This window comes from Triturus cristatus, chromosome 2_2 (assembly GCF_964204655.1).
Source record: "Triturus cristatus chromosome 2_2, aTriCri1.1, whole genome shotgun sequence".
Classification (NCBI taxonomy): domain Eukaryota; kingdom Metazoa; phylum Chordata; class Amphibia; order Caudata; family Salamandridae; genus Triturus; species Triturus cristatus.
Genome location: NC_140582.1, coordinates 857,942,998 through 857,969,172, shown reverse-complemented (window position 1 = coordinate 857,969,172; position 26,175 = coordinate 857,942,998). Strand labels below are relative to the sequence as shown.

Below are 26,175 nucleotides of genomic sequence, written 5' to 3'. Positions count from 1 at the left end.
GGGATGGAGAGCCTGACAGCGAGGGGGCTGGTTTGTACCAACCTGAGGTGGGGGACCTAGTAGCGGGGCCCAGAACACTTTCAAGGAAGGGCAGCAGTGTCTCTAGCAACGGCTTATTAGAAGCAGAATTCACTGACCGGAGGGAGAAAAGACAGCTCACATGGGAATTGGCGAAGCTGGAGAAAGAAAAGGAGGAACGGAGGATGGCTCACGAGTTGAGGCTCAGGGAGATAGATCTCCAGATCCTACGGGTCGGGGCACACCCTGTTCCTAGTGGTGGCAGCGAAGAAAGAGAAATCACCAGGGAATCCAAACCTTATTTGCCAAAAGACGTAGTAGCCAGCTATAGTGCGGGAGATGACATCGCCAAGTGGCTAGCGGCCTATGAGGTCTCTTTAAGAGTCCATGGGGTTCCAGAGAAATATTGGGGAGGGGGATTGTACAAATACATGCCTCCAGCTGGCAGCGATACATTATTGGCCCTAGAGCAGGATGAGCAGACCCACTACCCCACCATGAAAGTGGCGCTCGTGAGGAAGTTTGGACTAACACCCGAGAAGTACAGACAGAAGTTCCGGGGTAGCCACAAACTGGGCACACAGAATTGGGTGGATTTCCTGGACTATGCAAAGAAGGCATTAGAGGGTTGGATACAGGGCAGCGAGGTGAGGGACTACGAGGGGTTGTTTGATTTGATGCTGAAGGAACACCTGCTTGAAAAAGGTTTCCCTGAACTGCGTCAACACCTGGTGGATAGCAAGCTGACCAAACCCCGGAAGTTTGCTGAGGAGGCGGACATTTGGGCTAGTACCCGGGTGTCCACAAGGGGGACTGGAGGGGACTCTCAAAAGACCGGACAGGGCGCCCCCCAGAAGAAAGAGGGAGGGGAAAAGAAAACGGAGTTCTCTAAAGGCCCCCAAAATAGTTTCCAAGGGAAGGGAACGGGATTCACCCCTAGGGCTAACCCACCCAGAAACCCTAATCCTGGCCAGAGTCAGCAGCCAAGGGTTGTCCATTGCTACGAGTGCGGTGGTGTCGGACACTATAAGGGAGATGTGAAGTGCCCGAAAAGACCACCCCCTCCCATCGGAGGAAAGGCCCCCGGAGTAGCTAGTGTAGTGCTCGGGAGGAGATGCCTTTAGATAAGGGAAGGGAGTGGGCGGGTGTCACTTTAGTGTCCCTGGGAGAACGGGAGATGGTTCCTAAGATCCAGGTGCCCGCAAATACCACAAAGTATGGGCAGTGGGTCACCATCAACGGCCAAAGAGGGGAGGCTCTGAGAGACACAGGAGCCAGTATGACTATGGTACGTAGCCAACTGGTGTCTCCAGAGCAGGTGATTCCCAATGTGCTCCACCCTGCCGCGATGGCTGACGGCAGAATGGGCCACTATCCGGTGGCCGAGGTTCCATTTGAATGGGAAGGGGTTGCAGGTTTGCTTCGAGTTGCCGTAAGCCCTGCCGTGCCAGTCGATTGTCTGCTGGGGAATGACATGGAGCATAATGCTTGGAAGGAGGTGGAATACCGGACTCATGCTGAGATGCTGGGTACACCTGACTGGGCCTGTGTCAGCACAGGGTCTGCGACTACCCGGAGAGGGAGTTCGTTTAGGCTGGAGCCTGGAACAAAGGCACAGCCGGCTGCCGACCAAGGGAAGAACCGAGGACAGGAGGAGCCTGCCTCGGCATCCACGCCCCGTGTGACGGATAGGCCACCGGAGGTGGTGGACCAGGAGTCCGCGGAGGGGGATGTTACCGAACTGGAGAACCTACCCATCCCGGCCGAGTGGCACGTGGAGGGAGGGCCGACCAGGGAGGAATTCTGCAAGGGCCAGAGGGAGTGTCCTACCCTTGAGGGACTGAGGCGACAGGCCGAAGCCCAGGCAGCCGGGAACGTTGAGGGGAACTACCACATTTACTGGGAGGATGGCCTCCTCTACAGTGAACCCAAGGCACCCATGCACGGATCGTCACGGGCCTTGGTTGTCCCTCAACGTTATCGAGCCTTCCTCCTGGAATTGGCTCATGAAATCCCCTTGGCAGGACACCTGGGGCAAGACAAAACCTTTGCCCGGCTTGTCCCACACTTTTATTGGCCTCAAACGAAAGTGTCGTCCGACACCCATTGCCGGACGTGTGTGTCTTGTCAAGCCAGTGGGAAAACAGGGGTGAAGCTGAAAGCTCCCCTGGAACCACTCCCTGTCGTTAGCACCCCCTTTGAAAGGGTGGGCATCGACATTGTGGGTCCGTTAGATCCGCCTACTACAGCTGGTCACAGGTTTATCCTGGTTCTGGTGGATCATGCCACACGGTACCCAGAGGCCATACCTCTGAGGACCATTACGGCACCTGTCGTGGCTAGGGCCCTGATGGGAATCTTTACCCGAGTGGGTTTTCCCAAGGAAGTTGTGTCTGACAGGGGGACCAACTTCATGTCAGCATACATGCGGGCGATGTGGAAGGAGTGTGGAGTGACCTACCGGTTCACCACTCCTTACCACCCCCAGACCAATGGTCTGGTGGAGAGGTTCAATAAGACCTTGAAAGGCATGATCAGAAGTCTGCCTGAAAGCCTGCGGAGGAAATGGGACGTCCTCCTACCCTGTCTATTGTTTTCCTACAGGGAAGTGCCACAGAAGGGAGTGGGCTTCAGCCCCTTCGAGCTTTTGTATGGGCACCCTGTGCGTGGACCTCTCAGCCTGGTGAGAGACGGATGGGAAAGAACTCCCAGAAAGCTTCCCCAGGACGTGGTGAGCTACATGCTGGCCTTCCGGAGCCAAATGGCTAAGTTGTGGAAGCAAGCTTCTGACAACTTGGAAGCCAGCCAAGCAGTAATGAAGGCGTGGTATGACCACAATGCTCACCCGGTGGAATTGGAGCCTGGCCAGAAGGTGTGGGTGATCGAACCAGGAGAGCTCAGCGCCCTCCAGGATCGCTGGTCAGGACCCTTTGAGGTGTTGGAGAAGAGGGGTAAGGCTACCTACTTGGTGGATCTGAAGACCCCTCGCCAGCCCCTACGGGTGCTGCATGCCAACCGCCTCAAACCCCACCATGAGAGGCCCGAAGTCATCTTGCTGATGGTGACTGACGGAGCAGAGGACGTGGAAAGCGAGCCTCTCCCCGACTTATTTGCGTCTCAAGAGAAGGATGGGTTGGTGGAGGGAGTGATTCTCTCCCCGTCCCTAACTCCTGAACAGCAGGAGGACTGCCGCCAGGTCCTGGGGCAGTATTCTTCGTTGTTCTCCCTTGTTCCGGGTAGGACTCACCTGTGCGTCCATCATGTGGACACAGGAGACAGCCCACCTGTGAAGTCAAAGATCTACCGGATGACAGACAAGGTGAAGGCCAGCATTCACAGTGAAGTCACTAAGATGCTGGAGCTAGGAGTGATTGAACCTTCCAGCAGCCCCTGGTCCAGTCCGGTGGTATTAGTACCAAAAGCTGTACCACCGGGTGCCCAACCGGAACTGAGGTTCTGTGTGGACTACCGGGGACTGAACTCAGTAACCAAGACTGATGCTCATCCGATCCCAAGGGCGGATGAACTGATTGACCGGCTGGGAGCTGCCCAATATCTGAGTACCTTTGACCTTACTTCCGGGTACTGGCAGATCTCTCTGACTGATGGAGCTAAGGAAAGGTCAGCCTTCTCCATGCCCAAGGGCCACTACCAGTTCTGCGTGATGCCCTTTGGGCTCAAGAACGCCCCTGCCACGTTTCAGCGTCTGGTGAACCAGATCCTCGCCGGAATGGAGAGTTTCTCTGCTGCTTATCTGGATGACATTGCCGTCTTCAGTAACAGCTGGGAGGATCACTTGCGTCACCTGCAAACTGTTCTCCAGGCCCTGAAACACGCTGGTTTAACGATCAAGGCCAGTAAATGCCAGATCGGGCAGGGGTCGGTAGTGTACCTTGGACACTTGGTGGGTAGGGGAGCGGTGCAACCCCTCCAGGCGAAAATCGAGGCTATTATGGCCTGGGAACCCCCCAAGACTCAGACTGAGGTCCGAGCTTTTCTGGGCCTCACCGGATATTACCGCCGCTTCGTGAAGGGGTATGGTACCATTGTGGCCCCCCTCACGGAGCTTACGTCCAAGAAGCAACCTCGACAGGTAGTCTGGACGGAGGCTTGTCAGCAGGCCTTTGTGAAACTGAAGCAAGCCATGTGCGAGGCCCCAGTCTTAAGGGCCCCAGACTTTTCCAAGGAGTTCATTGTCCAGACGGATGCATCGGAACATGGCATTGGGGCAGTGTTATCGCAACTCAATGAAGAGGGTCTGGATCAACCCGTGGTCTTCCTATCCCGGAGACTACTTCCCAGGGAACAGAAGTGGAGTGCAATAGAGCGTGAAGCCTTTGCAGTGGTATGGGCTCTGAAGAAGTTGCGGCCATACCTGTTTGGCTCGCACTTCCTAGTTCAGACCGACCACAGACCCCTTCGGTGGCGGATGCAGATGAAGGGGGAGAATCCCAAGTTGCTAAGGTGGTCTATCTCCCTACAGTGAATGGACTTTCAGGTGGAACACCGGCCTGGAGTGGACCACGCCAATGCAGACGGTCTCTCAAGGTATTTCCGCCTTAGTGATGAGAACTCCCAAGGGGTTGGGTAGCTCTCCCCACTTTCAGCTGGGGGGGACGCGTGTTAGACCTGTCAGCCCTTTGGGTGGTCCCTCCTCATCATTATTTATTTTGTCCCACTTTTGCCTCAAACCCTGTTATAATTTTTCCTTTTTGGGAACCACCAGACTTTTTAGTGTTGATGCAGGGTCAGGGAGCCATTTTCCCTACCCCTAGAACTTCTGTCTGAGGGCCTGAGACACAAAATGGTGGCAACCCATTGTCACCTGTGACATCACCAGAACCTCCTGGAACATTCTAGAACCCTGTGACAGTGGGAGGCAGTTTAGAATGTTGGGAGGCCATCACAGAGTGGCAGTTGGCAACTGACTGGAGAAGAGAGAGGACAGAGATAGAAGGAGGTCGGAGTAAGGCAGCAGAGGTGGAAACCAGTGCTTCGAGTGGGGTCCAGAAACCCACCCTTGATGCTAGTCTCTACTGACCAAGCCCAACCTAAAGCCCTGTGTGGGACCAAGACCAGAAGAACCATCTTAAGGACCTGAATATTTGGAACAGGCCTTAAAGAGGAAGAACAGCAAGCTCCTGACCTGTTTAGCAGTGTCCTCCTGAAGTCCTGACGTCGAGAAGCCTGGAGACCTGGGGCCTGAGGTCGAGAAGCGGCGCTGACAGAAAGCAGACGTCGTACCCGGAGCCGCCAGAGGTCGAGTGAGGGCGCCGACGGAGGTCGTGGAGAGGCATCGGAGGTCGAGTGGAGAGTCACCGGAGGTCGAGGTGAGGGCGCCGACGGAGGTCGTGGAGAGGCGCCGGAGGTCGAGTGGAGATTCACCCGAGGTCGAGGTCGAGGTGAGGCGTCGACGGGGGAGTGAAGTCCGCCCACCGGAGTCGTCGGAAACTGAGGTGAAGCGCGCCGGAGGTCGGGAGTGGAGATCGCACTCCGGAGACACCCGGAAGCGGGGAGGCCGTGTCCCTGCGACGCCGGAAGGCGACATCGAGTCGAGACCGCCCAGCGACATCGAGTCGAGACCGCCCAGCGACATCGAGACGAGGCCGCCCAGCGACATCGAGTCGAGACCGCCCAGCGACATCGAGTTAAGACCGCCCAGCGACATCGAGTCGAGGCCGCCCAGCGACATCGAGTCGAGGCCGCCCAGCGACATCGAACCGGAGCCGCCTCACGGCGTCGACACGGTGCCGAGCGGAGCCGATCATCGTGAAAAGGGCAGTAAGTGGTAGAGGGGGCGTCTAAGGCCCTGTGGAGCCCTAAAAGACCATTCTAGGGGCTAGAGGGGTGTTAGAACCAGCCTGGGAGTGCCAGGGGTGAACTAAGACTGGTGCAGTGACATCTGTGAGGGTGTGACGTACGCTTAACACGGTGCCTGATCCCCAACCGCTCGAGCCAAGCTACCACTGTGCTGGGAACCTGGTGACTGCTAACCCGGTTGCCCGGTTTCCAACAATGATCATACTACCTAGGTTCCTATATCTGTTTTAGAATATACCAATATGGTTAAATAAGGCATTCTTTGTCCGAATACGCTCTATTTTGCAAAGGCTGACATGGGCAGGAAAGCAAGCCAGGACTAGTTGGAAGGTTCTGACCCAACCGTACCACCTAGGGGGCTTCGAGGCGCCAGACCTCCACTTATACTTACTGTGCGCAGGCACAGCATGCACATTATTGGACGAAACCTCACGCGCATATCCCACACATTGCGGTAGAAAAAGATAGCATACACCCCAGGCCATTGACTGCTCTTATAGCGGACCTGATGATGTATACGCCACGTGATACAATACAAACAGCTCAGTGCACCTCCAGGCGTGGCACGCACTGGCACACAGAGCGCATAAGCTCCCGGTTTATGCACAGGCGTTACCCTCGGCGCAACACCCCAAGGTTACTGTCACGCAGGAAAAAAAAATGTACACGCTGCTGGCTGAGATGGGGCTGTCCACTATGGGCAATATGTTCCCACATAATAAATTCATTGACTCAGCAGACCCCTCACTCTGCGCACATCAGTCCCCCTTGAAGAAATTTGCATATCTGGGATTACGAACGACAATCAGAACACTATACACTACATTTCCAGAAGAACCCATGCAATTGAACACGTTACAAATACTAACAGCACCTACACGTAAGAATTTAGTGTTGCGCTTATACAACACAGCCCAAGAAGAACAGGCTGAGATGCCCAATGTTGCGGCAAACAGATGGGAAATAGCACTGGGTGAAACATTAGACGAACCTGACTGGCAGTACAGCTGTACACAACTTAAGCTTCTCATGTCCAATTGCAACCTGCGAATTATTCACTTTAAGTTCCTCAATCATCTATACCACACACTGGCTAAATTACATAAATTTGGACTTAGAGAGACGGATAATTGCCAGAGATGTACTGCACTAAGCGCTGACTTTTTACATATGTCATGGTCATGCCCCCAATTACAGATATATTGGAGTGACATCACCGCCACACTAACTGAGATGCTGTCGGAACAGATTCCCAACACTCCCTTGGTGTATATACTAGGAGTCAGGAAACTCAATCATGCCAGGCGCAGGAAATTTTTGGCAGTTGCACTACTGCTTGCCAAGAGACGTATAGCTATACGGTGGGGGAGCAAAAGACCCCCAAGACTTAAAGACTGGATCACAGATATGACTTACTGCAAGGAGACATTAGATACCTACGCAGAAGACATCCCACAAGCCTCTAGGCCTAGGGATTTCTGGCAACCACTTGTCCAATATCTGCAGTCACAGACTGACCTATCAGACCGCACTTTAACAAACAAACGTGATAGGCGAACTGTAGACGACGCATATACATGGAGTGCTGTAGCGAATAAAGATGGTGTGGGACATTTCAACGAAACAGGTAGCCATTTGCCGAAATGAAGGGCTAGAAAGTGATAACTGACATGTATACAACACAGATTGTACTCTCATGTGGTATTTAAAACTAATTTATAGAAAGTATGATGTATTTCATGATATGTAACTGCTGGTTGGATGAAAAAATAATTTATTTATTTTTAAAATGTGTACTACGTAGTAGTAAATGTGGGAGGGACCAGGAGGAGTGGCTAGAAAAGCAAGCACACTTACAATTAAAAGTGAGAGTTTTTAGGGAAGAGTAAAGAGAGATTTAGGAAGGGTTAAGGAGGTTTTTAGGGAAGGAAGTGCACCGACCCACAAAAGAATGAGACTATTCTTATTCACAAACTGTAACTCTAAAGTTACTACAGCCAATAAAGGACCCAAAACAGTATTTGATGCACTCCACCTCAGAACTGGAGTAAGTGTAGCACCAACGTCACCAACCAATGGCAGTGCAACTTCCTCACATAAAAAATAAAGGAGATAAGGACAACATATTTATTATTATATTTTAAAATATTTAAACCTTTATTTTAAAATGTGATTCACCGTTAATTTGTATTACAATATTATTGAATTACTTTTAATTAATTCTATACGGCACTTTTGATGATTATTAATATATAATAAAACATTTTTTGACTTTAGGTGGGATTTATTTTGTAATTTAAACTTTAGAAAAAATTAATTGTATTTACCTGCACATATTCAAAATAATTTAAATTTAAATTAAGCTAATAATGTTGTAACTCAAGTAGGGCTTTGTGCTCAAGACAGAGTAATTTGGAAATATTCCACTGCTTTACTTGTAGCCAGTGAAGTCTGGCCAATGCCCAGGAGACACAGATGGTCTTTTTAAGGTTCAGAGCTTTCTCTAAGTCTCTCTCACAGACTTTATCATTATTTTATTTTTGTGTCCTCTTCTTCCTCCCTTTTTTTTACTCTCTTCATTTTTTTTCAAATGTTTCTCCTTCTTTCTTTCCTTTCTCTCTTTCTTCCATCCGTTTCCCTACCTGCTGAATTAATCACTATTTTCTCTGCTTCCTCTTTGGTCCTCCACTTTCTCTCCCTTCTTCCATTTCCTTTTTTCACTCCTATCGCACTTTTTTCATTTTTAATGCCTTCCTCCTTCATTATCTCCTTTTTTATGCTCTCTTTTTTCTCTTTCTTTCTGTGCTTCTTTCTGGCTTCTTTTCACTCTCTCCTATCTTTTCTCTTTTTTCTCTCTCTCTCTATTTGTGTTTGCTTCTATTTTTTCTGCTTTTTTCTCCTTTATTTCTTTCTCTTGTCTGCCTTTCTCTTTCATGCTTTCCTTTCTTTTTCTCCTTTCTCTGCCGTTCTTTATCTTGCGCTATGCCATTCCCCCACTCTTTCTTTTTTCTCTCACTCTTTCACCATCTTTTCACTCCTCTTTCTGTCTTCCCCTTCTTTCATTCTCATTTTCTTTCTCTTTTGTACTCACTTCTTTTTTTTCTTCCTTTATTTGTCTCTCTCATTTCTTTTCTTAGCCTTATTGTTCTTTCTTCCTTTTCTTTAATTCTCTTTCTTTCTCTACCCCTTTCCTTCGCTTGCCTTTCTTCACTCCTTTCCTTCAACTTTTCTTTATCTCTGTCCTTTAAGAGTGATTAGTTTCCTAAAACAATCTGTTCATGCATTAATATGTGTATCTTGACAGTCTGATACACAGTGGGTGTGACTGCAGAGACATCTACTTGTGGAAAGCTATGAAATCTGCATGTGCCTTACAAAAACAATTATAGCTAGAAGTCCTGGTTGAAAGCGCAATGTATGTTAAAAGGAACTTTCTGATTAGCAGAGAACTACAGAGCAGTTCTCTAGACAGTTTGTGATACAGTTTTATTACAGTTTTAATGCCATTAAAGGTATATGCCGACTGGGAAGAGGACTGTATCCTTAATGAATCCATTTATTAGACAGTAGCTCCAGATGACTTTCAATGATCAGAGGTGGCTCTCACTATAGGAAAGGTTGGAGACCTTCATGAATGGAAGGATTGATGGATAGATATTTTACATGTTCAGGTAATTTCATTACCCAAAATAGAGTGGCATGTGGCAGTGATCTGTGAAATATGGAAAGTATGGGACCATATGGGTTTTATCATCATTATAACAGCCCCAACCCTTTCTTCAGCTTTGCCATTATCCATTGTTTAATCATCATTCTATTTGTGAAAGGTAAACAGAGCCTGTACGTTATAATTCCACTCAATACCCATTTTAACCTGCCCCTTGCAGAGAAAAGCAACAGTCCTTATTTCTAGTAACAAACAGTGTTTTTCAACAAAGCAACTGGTATTTTTTCTAAAACCCTATATTCCTAACTACATAATGAAGTCGTTTCTCTTCTTTTTACTACAGTTGTGTGGGTTTGAGTGTAGAGTTTGTTATTTAGGTAGAGCCACTCATTTAATTTCTGTTACTCTTTGGACAGGGTTGAACATCATAGGAGATTAGAAAAGCTCTCAATAGTGAAAGTAAGCCTGGCCAGGAAGAGCTACAAAAAGAATGTATTCCTAAGACGAGGCAAGCTAGGGGGCATGGCTTGGCCAGCCAAGATGACAGCAGTGTTTAAAGCCCACTCCCGCGGCCCCCATTAGTATCCTTCAGCATCCTTGCCCGACAGCAAGAATTCAGGCCTCCCCCACCATGCCTAGTGCGGGGGATGACAGGGATACGGACTGAGCTGCTGGGTGTCAGACGGGCGTGTTTTGGGCCCGGACTGGAGCGCTCGCTGCACGGCACAGGCAAAATGGCATCTGTCAGCTAGGTTCTGAGCTGGGAGTGCAGAGTGGAGCACATGGGCCCTGGTGGCCCTTCCCCACGCCGCCCTAGAGAGAAGTGTGTTGAGGGGCGGGCTGTGACCACCGTGGTAGGGATGAAGCAGTGTCGCTTGATGCTGCGATGCAGCAACCTGCTCGCTCCCTTAGCCCTGGGAGCGAAGGACTGAAGATCGCCTGCGTGGCGGCCACGGAGTCTGGTGCAGCATGGGAGACTCAACTGGATCCGCTTACAGATTGAAGGCAGTGCTAGGACCCCACTCTTTAATATACATGCACTTGTGTGGTGGAAGCCGCTGCCCCATTGCAGCTGGAAGCCCGCAGCACTTCACTGTGATGCATGCCATAACTGCTGCCTCCCTGGACGGTGAAAAAAAGCCCATTGCCCCCTCACTTTAATGCGATCGCCTTGGAATCTTGGTGGCAATCTAATGTGGGCTCTGCTTGGGGAGGGGGGTCGCCTGGGGGCCTGGGCTGTGGCCACTCACGGACTCCTTAAGCATTTGAATGGTCACTGGCCTCATTGCGCAGGTGGTTGGAGTGGGGGTGCCCACTCCTGGGGAACGGACTTAACAACACATTCAAGACAGTGTTCAAGTGGATGTTTCCCTGTTTCGTCAAGACCCCCACAATGTTGCTGGCCTGGTGATACAGGCTAAGACCAGGGTATCTGTTATGCCCTGCATAGTAATTTCATATCTTGCAGTTTACCAGTCCACCTGATGCTCAGCCACAGTGTGTGTTTGGAGTAGAATGTTGAGAATGCTGTGATGCGTGGAATGTTGGGAGTCTGACTGAGTGAGGTATGACAGTTACAGATGGGCTGAGCAGCAGGCAGGCTGCTCCTGGTGGGGTTTGCTGTGGCATAGGACCAAGGGCTGACTACTGGGCTAATCTACATCTTCACTATCTGTTACCTGGACTACCTGTTTGATGTACCAGTAAACCAACTTGCTGTACAACTGGATTAAAGGTACTAAAGAACTTACATGGCTACCAGCGTCTACCATCCTGTACAGATTACAACAGTATCCTTGGTGGAGGATTAGGTGGCCACCATCAAACTTTAAGTCTTTAAACTGCTTTCTTCCACAGCATCATTGGAGGAGCTTGCCGAAGATGCGGAGAACCAGTTGCGGAGGAATAATCTCCGATTCGTTGGCTTTCCAGAGGGGTGGAAACATCAGGCTCTGACCAACTGTTGGAGAACTGGCTGTGGTCCTGGATCCCCATACAAATTGCCCTAGTGATTTGTGATGGAGAGGACCCCCCAGTCCATTAATAGCTCGTATCCTCAATAACTGACATGTCATGCACCGTGAGGCCAGGCAACACCAAGACACGCACTTTCAAAATGTGAAGATTTAGTCGGGGTCTTCCCCGACTACATCCGCGCAGTCCAGTAGCGCAGGAGCTCTTTTAAAGATGTCAATCAGAAACATTGAGCGCTCAAATTGCAATACATGCTCCTTTTAACAGCCAGACTAAAAGTGACATTTAACTCTTCGGCCTATTTCTTTGACACTCTGGAGCAGGCCTGGGAGTAGATAAAGGAGCAGTGTGAGCTTTACCGCCCTAGCAGACTAGAGAGGGCTGCTTCGTGGATGATGGAGGAGGCCCCAGTCACCTCTCCCAGGCTTCCATGGAGAAAAACGCAACCACTCAGAAAAAGCCTGTTCCAGCACGAGGAGGGGACAGAACTCGCTGAGCCCAGATCACTGCACTGTTGAACTGAGTACCCATAATCCAGTTGCCCTGCCTTAAGGCATCCTAGAATGTTTTGGACCCCAAGATGACAATGCAGAGGCCCCCCCCCCTCCCCCCCATGATACTTGGACCATTAGCCTGAGCGGACTCGATCTGGTAACTGGGCGTGACAGTATGCCACTACGACTCTGCTTTCCTCTTATGCATGCTTTTCGTTGATCTGTTTGGGGTTTGGCTTTGTTTGGCCACATTGTTTCTGGTGCATTAGAATGCTTTGCTATGTTGAGATACTTTGAGATTGCTGTCGGGCACTGATACTTCTGTGGGGGCAGCTAGGAGCCTCTAGATGGCTCTAGACGGTTTGACTGTTGCTATGTTTGGTTTTGGGGCGACAGATGCCTCAGAGTTAGAAGTGTGGGGTGGGGGTGGTTGGGGGCGTGTGTTGTTTTGTTTGTTTAAGTTTGACCATTCACATGAATGATACTTACCCTACACTGCACTATGCCACTTTGAGCGTTCCCACTGTGACCATGTTCTACCAGACCCCCTGGAGACTGCCACCGTACTGGTCCCTCTTCCTGTTAATGATGGTTAAGGTCATGTCGTGGAATGTTAACGCCTCCTTGATCGCATCAAATGGTCGGCCGCTTTACGATATGTGAAACGTTTTCAACCAATCGTACTCAGGCTTCATGAAAGCCATCTGCTGGGCACGCAATGTTCCTTTCTTGGTTGTTTCAGCTATGACTGGGTGTTCCATGCTGGGATCTCCCGGGGTTACCGAGGGGTGATGATTTTACTACCTTTACTTTACTACCACTAGTGGTTTCTAACTCCCATGTAGACACCCAGGAGCGCTACGTGGGGATTGAGGGTCAACTCGATGGCAAACATTACCATTTTCTATCAGCCTATGTTCCCGAACCACAACTTCAGTCATCGCTACAGGTGCTTCGAGATCTCTTACTGACCCTTCCCAGTGTATCGCGTTGATAGGGGATGTTTTTAATGCCTTCGATGCCTCCATTTGTGACACTTAAAAACCCCTCATGACCGGGCTGTTGGGACGCACTCCACTTGTGGGCTGACTCGATGGGCCTTTGAGATGCGTGGAAAATGTGGCACCCTCGTGTACACGTGTTTACTCATGCATCGGCAGCACATAAAACACTATCACGCATTGACAAGATCTGGCTCTCAGCACCTGAAATCCTCCACCTTGCGCACATTCAGATCCTCCCGAGACATTTCAGAACATGCACCCCTCATCCTCGAGATGGACCCCCACTCTAAATTGGAGACCCATGTGGCGCATTAACACACAGTATCTCCCGGATCAAGATTGTGCCTATTTTGTGGAAATGGAGATCCAGTCGTTCTTTGCAATGAACCAAGACTCAGTGGCATCTGCTGGGACTGTTTGGGCAGCCATTAAGCCTACCCTTAGAGGATCACTCAAAGGGTATATCCCGGACAGGAGACACACAGTTCTGGAGACTCAGATCCTCTCCTTGGAGTGGCAGATGTGTCACCAGCCTTCAGCGGACCTGGACCGCAGGCTGAAGCTGATGAGGTCTAGCCTGAGACAGACTTTCCTGGAGGATGCCAGGCAGTGCTGGAGTGCGTCAAACCAAGGGGTATATGAACAAGGAGAAGTAAGCTTCTCTATTGGCTGGCTTCTAGGGACACGATATCTAGATGGTCTCTTGATTTGCGACACCGCAGACTGCCTTTATGAGCAGACTGCGGCGGTGGCGCAGGTCTTTGCAGACTACTGTCGTGCTCTCTTTGCTGCAGCCCCAGGCCTCCACCAAAACTTGCTCATCCGCTGAGGGATATGCAATTGTCATCGATTCCTGTGTCCTTGGCCCATGACCTTGACCAGCCACTCATGGTTGAGGAGAGTGAGGCGCAGTCCTACCTGGCCCCAAGAAAGACCCCGGGTCCATTCGGCTTTCCAATTGAGTTCTTCAAATATTTTTGGTCTCTCCCACTCCCCAATATCCTGGTGTTATATACTGAGGCGGTGGGACAGGGTTCACTTCCTGACGAGTTAGACATGGCAACTATTGTAGTGATGCCTCTGGCAAGTCAGCCCCATGACTGCTGTTCCTCATATAGCCCTATCTCCCTTATTAATGACGATGTATATTCACAAAGGTCTTTTCCATCCACCTCAGCCGGACCCTTCCCTACCTGATCTGTCCAGATCCATGTTGGTTCAGGCTAAACAGGAGCACCCGACACTGTATCCGAAAAGTCCAAGTGGCCCTCTCCCAGGAGCATTGCATCAGCAACCCCACGGTCCTGCTCCCAACAGACTTTGAGAAGGCCGTTGATACAGTTGACTAGTCCTTCTTTCAAGCGATGCTGCAGAGGGCAGGACTCGGACATCACTTCTGCAAACTTGTTGGTCTCCTATATGCTGGCCCAACTGCACAGGTTCAGGTTTATAGGACCCTTTCACTGCCCTTATCAATTCACAGGGGCATCCGCTAGGGCTGTCTTCTCTCCCCAATTCTATTTGCCCTGGTGATTGAGCCACTGGTGCGCCTCATTTGCTGTGATGCTCAGGTGTGGGGGTGGCGAGAGGATCGGAGGAGCGTATAAGCACTATATGCTGATGATAGTTTGATGTTCCTGGAGAACTTGAAGTTCTCGGGCCCATGCTGCTAGGAGATTCTCCATCTCTTTAGGGAGGCCTCCGGGCTCTGAGTCAATGAATCTTAATCTCTATTGGTGCCAATGAAGGGAGATGCAGGTTGCTATTCCTGGTGTGCCACAATCCCGCTTTGCCACCTATCTCTTAAATATTTGGGTGTCTACATCTCCCCTCTCCAGACCTGCCAACTCACACGGTGCCACTGTGTGTCACACGATTTTGGTTCCCTTCACACAGTCACCCAGTGAGGAGCTGAAACCAGTGTGAGCGTTAGCTTGCCGTCTTTGTATTATTGGAATAATGCTGCTAGTTTTTGGTCTTAGATTAGGGGCTCATTGAAAGGGCTTCTTGAGACATGGCTCAGAATACTTCTGCAGTCAAGCATGCTCTACAGCCTAGCCATTTTAGAGCCACAACTGCACGGGGAGGTTAACTTTATGATTTTACACATGAAACCCCAATAACTGACCAGTGAGAGTAAAGAGAGGCTGTCAGGTGTTGTAAACATTGTATATCATAACAACAACATTGTGCATGCATGGCCCATATAGCACCTGATTGCAGCTTCGAAGCACTATACAGAGCAAATATTTTAGTGTTGCTCATTTTGTCAACTACACACGAATGAAAGACTAAGTTGAGCTCAGGCAGCCTAAAGCCTGCTACCTGAACTCAGATAGCAGCAGCTTGAACTCTGGTCTGGTTTGTGAACACCTCCCTCCTCCTTAGGTCTTGTGATGCCCACAGATGGCATGAGTATGAGAGTGGGGAGGGGGCACCTGAATGCATGAACTATCGCTGTCAGTATATATATTGAGAGAAACACGTTCACAAAAGTAGCTGCTGAGAGTGCGTTCACATGTGTAGAGTAACAGACTGCGAGAGTTTGTGTGAAAATGTATGTTAGGGTGTCTCGCTGTGCTATCCAACCCCTGTACCCGAACACTGAGACACCAGGATTAGCTGCCGGCCCAGGCATTGTGATATTAACCCCATTTTATCTGAAAAATGTTCCAACAATGTTCCAACAGGATGGGCTTGAGGATGCTGAGATGGGTAATGTTAGTGCAGTGTGTGCACATGTGGAAATGGTTTCATCCTTCACATGGCACGTGCGCTTGTAATTATTGATTTGTTTCACAAACCTGAATTGGTGTTACTAACAGTGTATGAGCAGATAAACAGATCCTCCAGGATTTTGCGATTTGCAAAAAACCTCATAATCTTCAGTTTTGTAAAAATGCAGCGATTTTTACAAAAAAGCCAGTGAAATTAGGAAAATGGACGAGGCTGAAAGGCTTTAAAAACACAACAGATATTTTCACATGTCAATTCCCAACTTTTGGGAAACGAGGACCTCTTTTGGCCATTTTATGATGTCCACAATATTATTACATGATTAATGAGCATTTCCAGGGGAAACTTTCTGCATCTCTCAATACACCTGTCTCCTCTTCAGTTTACACTGTTACCTGACTGTAAACTCACACGCCTCAGGCTGACGGTCTGGCTCTTGAGATTACGTCTAGAGGAAATCCAGAAGTTCAGACTTAATTGCCCCAGCTATTCAGGCATCTAGGAAAGCATCAACCTTGCACTCTTATTAAAAAATAAAAACACAACATTGGGAATCAGTTCATAGATGGTGAGTTTCAAACAAATTAGATAAATCAGCGGTGGATCCATTTAAGATTCTACAATTCCTAAGGAAAGGTTTTGAAAAGAGTCCACACCATCTACCCTAGCAGCACAATGGGTAGCTATTAATGCTTCTAAATCAAAAGCTGACTGTTCAAAGATCTCAATTGGTGGTATAAAACTTCAAAAAACATTTTATCGGAAAAAGTTGCTGTTTCAAAACTGGTACCAACTTGGGATCTTTCTGTTGGTCTAAGGAGTCTACAGCAACATTCTTTTGAGCCTTTTGAACAAGCAGAATGAGCATGGCTTTCTGCTAAATAAGACTTTTTGGTTGCAATCACCTCAGCTAAAAATAAAAGGGAGTTAGGAGCCCTGGTATCTTCCTTTCCATATTTTAAAGTTTGTTCAGGTTGTGTCATCCTAAGACTTAACTCGAAATGTGTCCCTAACGTACAATCTCGTTTTTATTTCCCACAAGAAATTGTTCGTGTGTTTTCTGACTTCCCTTCAGGTATTCCCTCGCCCCTAGATGTAAAGACGGCTCCGACCAATGATCTAACTCATATAAAAGGAATTTAGGTGTTCCACCTCACTCTTATCTCCTATGGGTCAGTCAACAGGTGTAAAAAGGCGACATCACAAACCATACGTAGTCGGGTCAGGCAGGCCATTTCTCAATCCTACAAATCAGTAGGGGAGGTGGTTCCTTTTCAAATTCAAGGCAGTTTAACAAAAGCAGTTCGCTCCTCTAGTGCTTGTGCTCTGTGGATGATGGTGTGCCTTATGAAGACACTTCCGAGCCCCAGTCCCACTGAATGCTGTCATGACAGAAGAACACAGGCAGTACGGATCTAGGAGGTTTTTGTCAGTCCAGAGTGATAGCTGGTATGTTCCGAACTTCCTCTTAGGTTTTAAGATGCCTCTGTGTATTATGCACAAGGAATAGTACCAGGGTGTTAGGTGTATGCTCAAGTTGACCTAAGAGGACTGGGCCAGGTAAGCAGGAGGTGACCTCCCGTTGCAGCCTGTCTCACCTATCTGGATCAGCCACTACGATCGTGCGCCCTAGGGTGCCTGAGGAACAGGTGTCCTGCCTCACGGATCCCGAGGCAGTGGTGCCCCGGCAGGGGTGCATACCTGGGCACTAGAACATCCCAGGGAGAAATACAGCTCCCTCCCACGAGGTCAGAAGCTGTGCTTCCGTAGAGCTGCAGACACTTTAAACATGCCTATTTCAAAGTGGAATACTCTGCTAAAACAGGCTGTAAAAGAATGATTATGAGTAAAATAAAGTGCTGCTAAATTTCTATATTTGGGCTGCTAAATTTCCATATTTGTGCCGAAAATTTGGTAAACCATGCCACTCTATGCTGTTCTGAAGACACAGCCTCTGTGTGGGCTGATGCTGCTCACAGCAGGGTTATCTCCACCTGGAATACCCACATCAAAGGCACATAGTGGTGTGAACTATCTGCACCAAGGATATGAACAGCCACAAAGACAGTGATCATGAAAAAGAAACAAAAGGCTGGCCTCACCTAGCATACTATTCTAACTCTGAACAACAGAGAATGCAACCCCACCCCTTCACCCCACCATCTACCAAGGTGCCAGTGCTACAGGAAGAATGATTATCAGTCCATATCAACAAAAGAATCTAATGGAATTTCTATAGGAGCCATGTGTCCTTTGGCCCCACTTTAGCGACTAGGTCTTCTCCCTCCTGCTTCAGGAATGTCAGCAATTACACTCCCACTGTCTGGGAAAATCACCTCACACCTATCTTTTGCACAGGCAACAGGCAGGAAGTAGGGGCTTCCAAAATGGAACCCAAAGGCCCCCATTACTGTGCTTCCCTTACACATACAATGCATATACCACACTGGCCACATACACAATCATACAAAACATACACTGGGAATATTAGCTCTAGGCATCTTTTGTATCAGCAGTTGCTTTGCTGTGCTATAGACATAACGTTGACTGGGATTAAGTAACAAAACAAGATATATATCTGACTGTGCATAGGTGAGATGCTCTGAGCCAGTGTCGAATAACTCATTTACGATTTTAGTGAGTGTAACTCCCTTGAATGCAGAACAATTTGGGAAGATCATTAAATGAAACTTTCTAAGGAAGGAATCATTCTAAAGAAACCATCTGCGCCACCTCCCCTTGGGCAGTGTACAGACATGCATCAAGCTTGGGATTGTCCTGGCTCTGTTTTGAAGGGGTGCCCTTGGCTTGGCACAAAGCAAGATCTGGCTCCTAATGTTTGAACAATGTGCAGACTTGAAAGTGCATGTTTAGGCTGTATTGTATGTAATGTTGTTTCTTTCTACAATTTACGTTCTCAAATTGCTGGCTATCTCAGAAAGCCTCCCACAAAACTTCAACATCGTGCAGGAAAAATTGACCTTGACTGCCTTCCAATTGATTCCTCTCCTTTCTGTCTTCAGAGGGGCTCGCTTCCTGCCTTCCATCCTCTGCATGCCTTCAATTTCTGAGTATAGCCTCCTCTCAATCTCATGCCTGATTGCCTTAGTCTCTCTTATTGTAATTCTGTAATCGACTGACACCTCATATCATAGATCACAAACTCTCCTTCTTTAAAACCCTAACCCTGCAACCTAACTCTGTCTAATCTCCGCCAAACTATCTCACCAACCATTCACCTGAAACTACCTAGCCTTCACTCATGATGACACCTAACCGGAATTAATATAATCTATATCAATGTAACTGGAGTAAAAACCTGTCATTTTTGTTTAACGCACATGACTAATCACAATAATTAACAATAACCACTAAAATAATCAGTAACCTTGGGTTCCAAGCGTGCTACTCGGTACAGTGCTACTTGCCATACAGCGCTTCAAGGCCTCGTCACGGGTAGTAAGCAGGCACGCAACGCCCATTGGGCTCAAAGGGCTTCAACTCGGGCTGAGACGGCTTCCCGGGCACACACAGACAGTTTTTGAGCTGTTGTGGTCTGGTGTCCGTCTTACTGCAGCTGCACCCGAGTACTTTGCAGGTGTTTAAAAGACCATATACTTGTTGACGAGGCTTTGTTTTCTTTTACCTCTTCTTAGAGCCCCTGCATCTTCAACCTGCCAATTGCTGGAAGAATTAGCCCCCACCCTCCGAAACTTTTATTGCCCTCTCCCACCGAAATTGGACTCTAGTTGCACCTCTGGTAGCAAGCGCTATGTAAATACAATTACATCTGTATTTCTACTTTGCTGTCAATTTGTCACTATTTGCCATCAATAAGTACTCACGCCATGTCAATGTTATTTTCTCCACAGCACATCAAATTGATAAAATCAACATCAAAGGCTACTACGCGTTCAGATTGAAAGACACCTACAAGAAAGCGCCGTTCGGGTTTTTTAATTCTGAGCTGCAGCCCAAATCCTCTGTAGAAGCTTACAAAACGTTAATTTACAACAACGGCTTCCCCTCGGAGCCCCAGGAGAACCCGTGCAGACTCGCCCGCGAAGAGACACCCTGCCGCATCTGCCTGTTCTTCACGCAGAAGAAGCCCCTGGTATTCTTCGGTTTCTGCCTCTTTGTCGTGTTTGCCCTGCTCTTGACTGTTCTCGCCATTCGCAAGCACAAACGAAAACGGAGAAAACTCTACCATGAAAAACGTTTTTCGGCAAACTATATTTTCTTCAGAAAGTCCTAGAGCTCGCTGCCGAGAATGGCGCAGGGCTAAGTCAATTCTCCGTCAGACGAGGCTTTGAAAATAAGGACACTAAATTCACTCCAGACGAACAGGTGACGTCGACCGTTGGAAGACGCAGAATGCCCAAGCACGTGCGCAGAAGGGACAACTGTTGCTGTGTGCACCGTGCACGAGTAAATTGACATTTTATCTTGTTTTATTTATGACAAATAATTGTGACGTCAATCTACTCATGAACGGAACTATATTGGTTGAAAAATAGGTAACGTGACTGAATATTAGAGGGTGGGGAATTATTTCAATCGCTAATCATAAAATGATGTTTTCAATTTAAATGCCATGATGAGAATTTCTGGCAGGCAGTTCTCAAGAACTCCACGGGCTAATGTTCCGTGTCACAACCCTCACCACATGAAGACCTACCTGCATTGGCTTTAAACGTAAGGCTGGTAACAAGGAAAAAGGACAACCGTAATTGGGATCTCGTCAATAGTAGAGGGGACAACTTTTACCATGGGCGATCTTCTCCGAGCTGCCATGCTGCGAGTTACAGAATTAATATCAGAACTAGGAGTACGAAAATTATTTTATTTTGCACCTTTCGTGGAGGTCTACTGAAATTTCTCAACTGTACTAGGATTGCAAAAATATTCACTTTGTATACATTTGTGTGTGAAAATCAGGACTTTTGCAAAAATGTGTCTGTTCATCTGTACAATACCATTGCACATATAATACAGCAGAAAAAGGCAAACCTCCAGAGAAAAGTGTGCATACACGTGTCATTGTGCATAGAAATGTTCTACAAAAGGTAAACTTAAAAAAAAAGTTCTGCATGCGTTCATCGGATTGGCTGAAATTGGATTTTAATGGAAATTATTTTATAGTGTGGTGAAATGTTAACTGCAAAGCGCAGAAAAACAACAGTTAAAACAGGAAACTGTAAACTCTTCCACAGAAGAAAATCGCAATTTCACAAAACTTTGCCAACACTTTGCATTCACCTAATCAGAGCCCACTTCGGAAGTTGAAGAGTCACTTATTTTGGAACTTCCTGTGGGATTAGTAAAAACTTTTACCTTTCACAGAACTGATGGAAAAGTATATGTATATTCTATTTTGGGTTATACAACCCCTCTCCGTTTTCCATTATATAGTTAGCCCATGGCGTTAATGAAGGGCTGCAGAGTGCCATCTGCTAACTCGGATTAGTCCTCTTGGTGCCTCTGGCCAGGGCTATAAGTGGGCTTGAAACTGGCCCCTATCTGGCCCTATATTCATATTCCTTGCTTTACAGAAAAAAGATGATTTATTTATGCACAATGACTGTAAAACCCATTGAGTTAATCAATGTCAATGACGTAGTTCCTGTGTACATTTCACATATTTTAGGTAATCGTCCATTCCATGAGAGTATTTTTTTACAGGATGTTGTGTGTCTGCATTTTTTTCATGCACCTTATTACTCTTGCACAGTGCAGACTGTGTACAGAGTTCCTTCGTGAGTTCAGGTTGTGCGTGTTTATAATCAGCTATGATAAGGTAATGGTAGTGCAAGTTTCTAGTAGTGCCTATAAGTGGGTGATAAAGGAGTTCAGAGCACATGCTCCTCCAATCCATGGCCTCTCTGCAGAGCACAGAGCAGCAGCCTCTTGTACCAACTGTAATTGAGATTCTCTGTAAAAGTGTGTTAATCAGGTACAACGCTGTTGACGGGGCGAAAGTTGGAATGGCGAAGAGAAGGAGATGAAAGGAAGTACATGCTGAAAAGAATGAAAAGAGGGCGCTGAAGAGGAAAGAGATGTGGTATGAGCTATACAAATGTGGGATTTCAGAAAGATGTGGGAAGAGTAAAACATTTCAGAGGAAAGTGATGTGAAGGAAAAATGCGATTGAGTAAGACACTCCGAAGAGCACCACTCCATCCACAGACTATTTGTCTCATATTTTCAGAACTGAAATATCTTCAATTCTATTTATTCACAACAATGTCATTGTTATTGCACCTTTATCTGATACTGCTAACGAGCATTGACAAAGCCAGTAGGTCTGACATGTTTTGGGTGCATTTTTGTAATTCTGTGATATGTATCGATACATTAAAAATGGTAACAGAGAAGCATCGAAATACTGGTTAGGTGGCACGCTATGGGAAGTAATGGATTTTAGTTTACCTTTTTAAGTCATGCCCCGATTTACGTAGGCCACGTCCTGGAAAGGATTCCTTGTTACTCTTCTTAGGCCACGCCCCTTTTAGAGGCACCCCCTCCCCCACACACACACATTTTTTTCATTTCACTTAAAGCTCTGGCACTTCTCCTGCTGCTCTTAGCCTCAGGTGTCAGGAGGGCAATGGCAGGAGTAGAAAGCAAGGAGGGCTTTTGGAGAGGTATTGCTTTCTGGTGTTTTCACTCCGTGCTCTTTTCCCAATACCTAATCACCAAATAGGAAGCTAATTGCAGGATAAGGATAGAACATGGGGTCATACCTGTGATGTCATAGATGGTGAACTGATCCGTGATATCACTACCACATGCCTGCAATTTTGGTGAATTGATATCCATTAGTTAGCACTTTAATTACACCAGTTTGACAGTTCTGTAAACATCAAAGCTTTCTATAGGGCCTGAGTTGCAGATTTATTTATTTCCCACCATTGCAATCTCATTGCAGTTTAATGGAGAAGGTTTAACACAATACATTTCAGTACAAGTACCCTATCAAAAAAGCACTTATAAGGACCCTTGCAAAATGTGTTTAAATAGAGGGAGAGCCTTTGCATCTGGGGACAGCCAGAAGTAAATATTATTTTCAGAATCCAGGTCCCAGAACGTTAATGTATGTTTGATTTGCATACCCACTTTTTATAGGCACTTTTATTATTTTTCTTTTTTATCTTGAGTGTTGATTTCGTGAAGGTTTTCAGGAAGTGTTTAACCTGATAGAAGCTTATGATAATAATAATGCTCATAATAATGATTGTAGCTAATGTTTTACATATCCCTTGTTGCCACAATTTTTTCTTCATCATGCTGCAATAGTTCATTTATTTTATCCGCTTCAGTAGACTCAAATGCCGAGTCAGTCTTGTGTGGATTCAAACATGTGAACTGCAGATTACACCCAACATTTCAGCTGTAAGTACTCACTCAACTTTCATTAGGAGGCATTGTCTGTACTACCTAAAAATCTCCCAATTCACAAAGAAAGTTGGAGATGTGTTCCAGTAGAGTTACCCATACATTTCTGATTTCCTTGGCAATGACAAAGAATTTCAGGAGCACTCCTTGAAATCTGTAAATGTTGGATTTCTGAGGTGTTTCTCAGATAAGTACACATTTGCAATTTCAGAATAGTAGCGATTGTGTATTTTCCAGGTCCATGTATTTAAAGTATCAGTGCATTTGCACTTGCTAACTTTGTCTCTCCACGGGGAAAACATTTCGACTGGATCTTTTTTTGACAAGGAGAGCAGCAAAATAAAGTCAACACCTTTAATTTATTTTTCTCTTTTTTGCCAACGCAGACCCTTTAAGATTCCACAACTACTAAACTATTACATGACCTCCTCTTCTCCGAGGTTCTTGCAGTATAACCTCAATGGATTGGCGATCCACAATTTAAATACTACAAATAAACTAAAGACAGACACCATGGTGCTGGAGAAAACATTACCTGTCATTAATTAACTGTTATTTCCTGCACCTGCGGGCAGTAACTATTGTTAATTACCCTCACCCACAACATGGGCCTATAACAATAGGGTAATTAATAACCCTTTACTGCCCTATTCAACGTACGGTGGAACAGACAACTAACTCCGAGGAAGGCTATAACAGCAGCTCTTTGATAAGAAGCCACTCTCATTTCCCTCTGTGCTAGCCCCTCCCCTTCCTTGTCAAAGTGGAATATAAACCCAAATGCCACAATACAGTACAAACAAGCATTTGCAATGCAATAGGTCTCGCATTTACGAGAGTTAGAGCTATTGGCATTGTAAATGTCAATGCCTTTTATTTATGTATTGTTTTTAAAACAGATAAATAAAAGGCAATGTCATTTACAATGCCAGTAGCTTAAACTCTTGCAAATGCTAGACTGATTGTACTGCAAATGCGTTCGTGCTATAATTTTTTTTTTTAAAGCTTTAGGAGAGAGTGTGTCACAAAGCTTTTATAATTAAAGCCTACTGAGTAACAACACTCGTAACAGGGGGTGTCGCCATAAGAGGTTACATAATAAGACAAGGCGGTACAAAGGAAGGACTACTAATCCTATTGATCAATGAATAGCCACAGTTTAGAGTGGACAATGACACAAGCCAATGAAAAATATGGGTGGGGAGTGGGCATAGCTTCAAGTCCCTACCTGAATACAGCATGCCTGGCAGAGCAGTGCATGCGCTACCCAAACCTCGAACTAAAAAAGCCCAACTTTGTCAATTTATTGGCCCAACTTTTCTACGGTTGTTAGGGCTTGTATTTACCCCTTGTCGAGGAAGGTGAAGGTCCGGCACAGAAGAAACTAAAACAGCTTCTATAAAAGAGCTGTTGCAAGACCCTTCAGGGGAGCTCTGGGACATTTCACTTGAGGTGAGTTGTGGCTGGTGTGCTACGCACTGGGTCAAGGCATCCTAAGAAGCAGGTAGTCGGCAGCCTCAGAGTGCTTTCTTTGTGGGCCCACATCAGCAACTGAAGCTCGCAAGGGAGGGTCTGTTTTGACACATTCAAAGCACTTTAAACGCAGATTGTACAGCATGAGACTTGGGATAGAAAATCATACAAGAGGCCTCATAGAGTCAGTTTGATGGCTTCAGGATAACAGCCAGCCTTACAGAAGTTACACGGGTGCTCAAAGGCACAGCGCCCCAGCCGAATGAGCTCAGAAATTTGAAATTTGAAAGATCAATCTCCACACCCATTTGATCAATCTGAATCTAGTGAGAAAAGGTCAGAGGAACAAAGTGAACAGACTTTTTAGAAGAAACGAGAGTTGGAGAGGCTTTTGTGGGCCTTAGCATCGCATACCACTTGAGGCATTTCAAAACACTTGAACTTTATGAAGAGTTGACATGCAATGTGGTAGAGGTGGACTTGGTAAAATTTGACACCCAAGACAAGGTATCTGTAACGTTGCAGCAATGTACATCAAGACCTAGGGACATTTGGGAACATCTCAGAAAATATCTGCTGGCAAGAGAGGATATTGTTTCTACTCAATGTGCATAGATAGGTGGTTTGTGCATGTATAAATGAATGCTGGGATGGTGAGGGGTAGCAAATAGTCGATGTAAACATGGTTGGATATGCTCGATGCTTCTGTGGTAAACTTCCTCTATGTATACTATTCTGGAGAGACTGCAGAGATCATTACCAGCATTATAGGTGATCTAAGTAAAACAAAGTTTTAGACACAGCTTTATGAGGGAAACGTGGAGAGAAAAAATATTTTAGCTGTGTGATGTAATAAAAATGGAACCTCCTTCATGTGAATATTCCCTGTTGCCTACATCTTTCCTTTCACATTCGACACTGATTACAAATAATTCGTAATTTTTACAATGTTTCTTAAGCACACTGTCGCCCAAAGGCATATTGGTGCTGAGAAAACTGGTTCGCGAGCAGAGAGGTAGCCTGTTCCACACGGGAGCTTCTTGCACAAAGTATGACCATCTGAGCATTCTTGAAAAGGGAACTAACAGAAGTAAGGATCCCAAAGAGCAAAGAATATGGATAGAACAATGCCTGCTATACTGACGGCCCGGGAGAGTGGGTCTGATCTATTAGAGCACCTTGTGGAACACACACACATACAAACACACACACATATATGAGCACACACACGCACACACACATATGCATTTAAAAAACCAAAGGTTACAGGGACGTTATAGTCAGGCTAAGGTTTCACTTGTACAAAACCAGTAAAATTCAGCAGTTATAGTTAGCTGAGCTAACTATAACTTGCACCCCCCGCAATGCACTGCTTATGACCTCACATATTACATCACTCATGACATGGTCAGTGACATCACTGACGACATCTCAAATGACATCACTGATTAAATCATCCAGTGACTGAGTATTTAATTTTTTTTTAAGAATGTTAAATATATATACCAAGGAGTTTTGGTGAATTAGTGGGTGTATGAGTGCCTGTAAGGATGATTTAGTGGGTGCGTGACTGAATGTATAAGTGAGTGATTAG

At 46.7% G+C, this 26,175-nt stretch overlaps 1 protein-coding gene across 1 annotated transcript in view; it reads left to right on the top strand.

Annotated features, from left to right (window-relative positions):
* The window catches only part of KLB (klotho beta), a 246,710-nt gene extending 221,253 nt beyond the window's left edge, over positions 1-25,457 (top strand). The window contains exon 5 of the mRNA XM_085642248.1: positions 19,586-25,457. Within this exon, the coding sequence (XP_085498374.1) occupies positions 19,586-19,968 (383 nt within the window). The 3' untranslated portion in view covers positions 19,969-25,457. The remainder of the gene's footprint in view (positions 1-19,585) is intronic.
* The last annotated feature ends 718 nt before the right edge of the window (positions 25,458-26,175 follow it).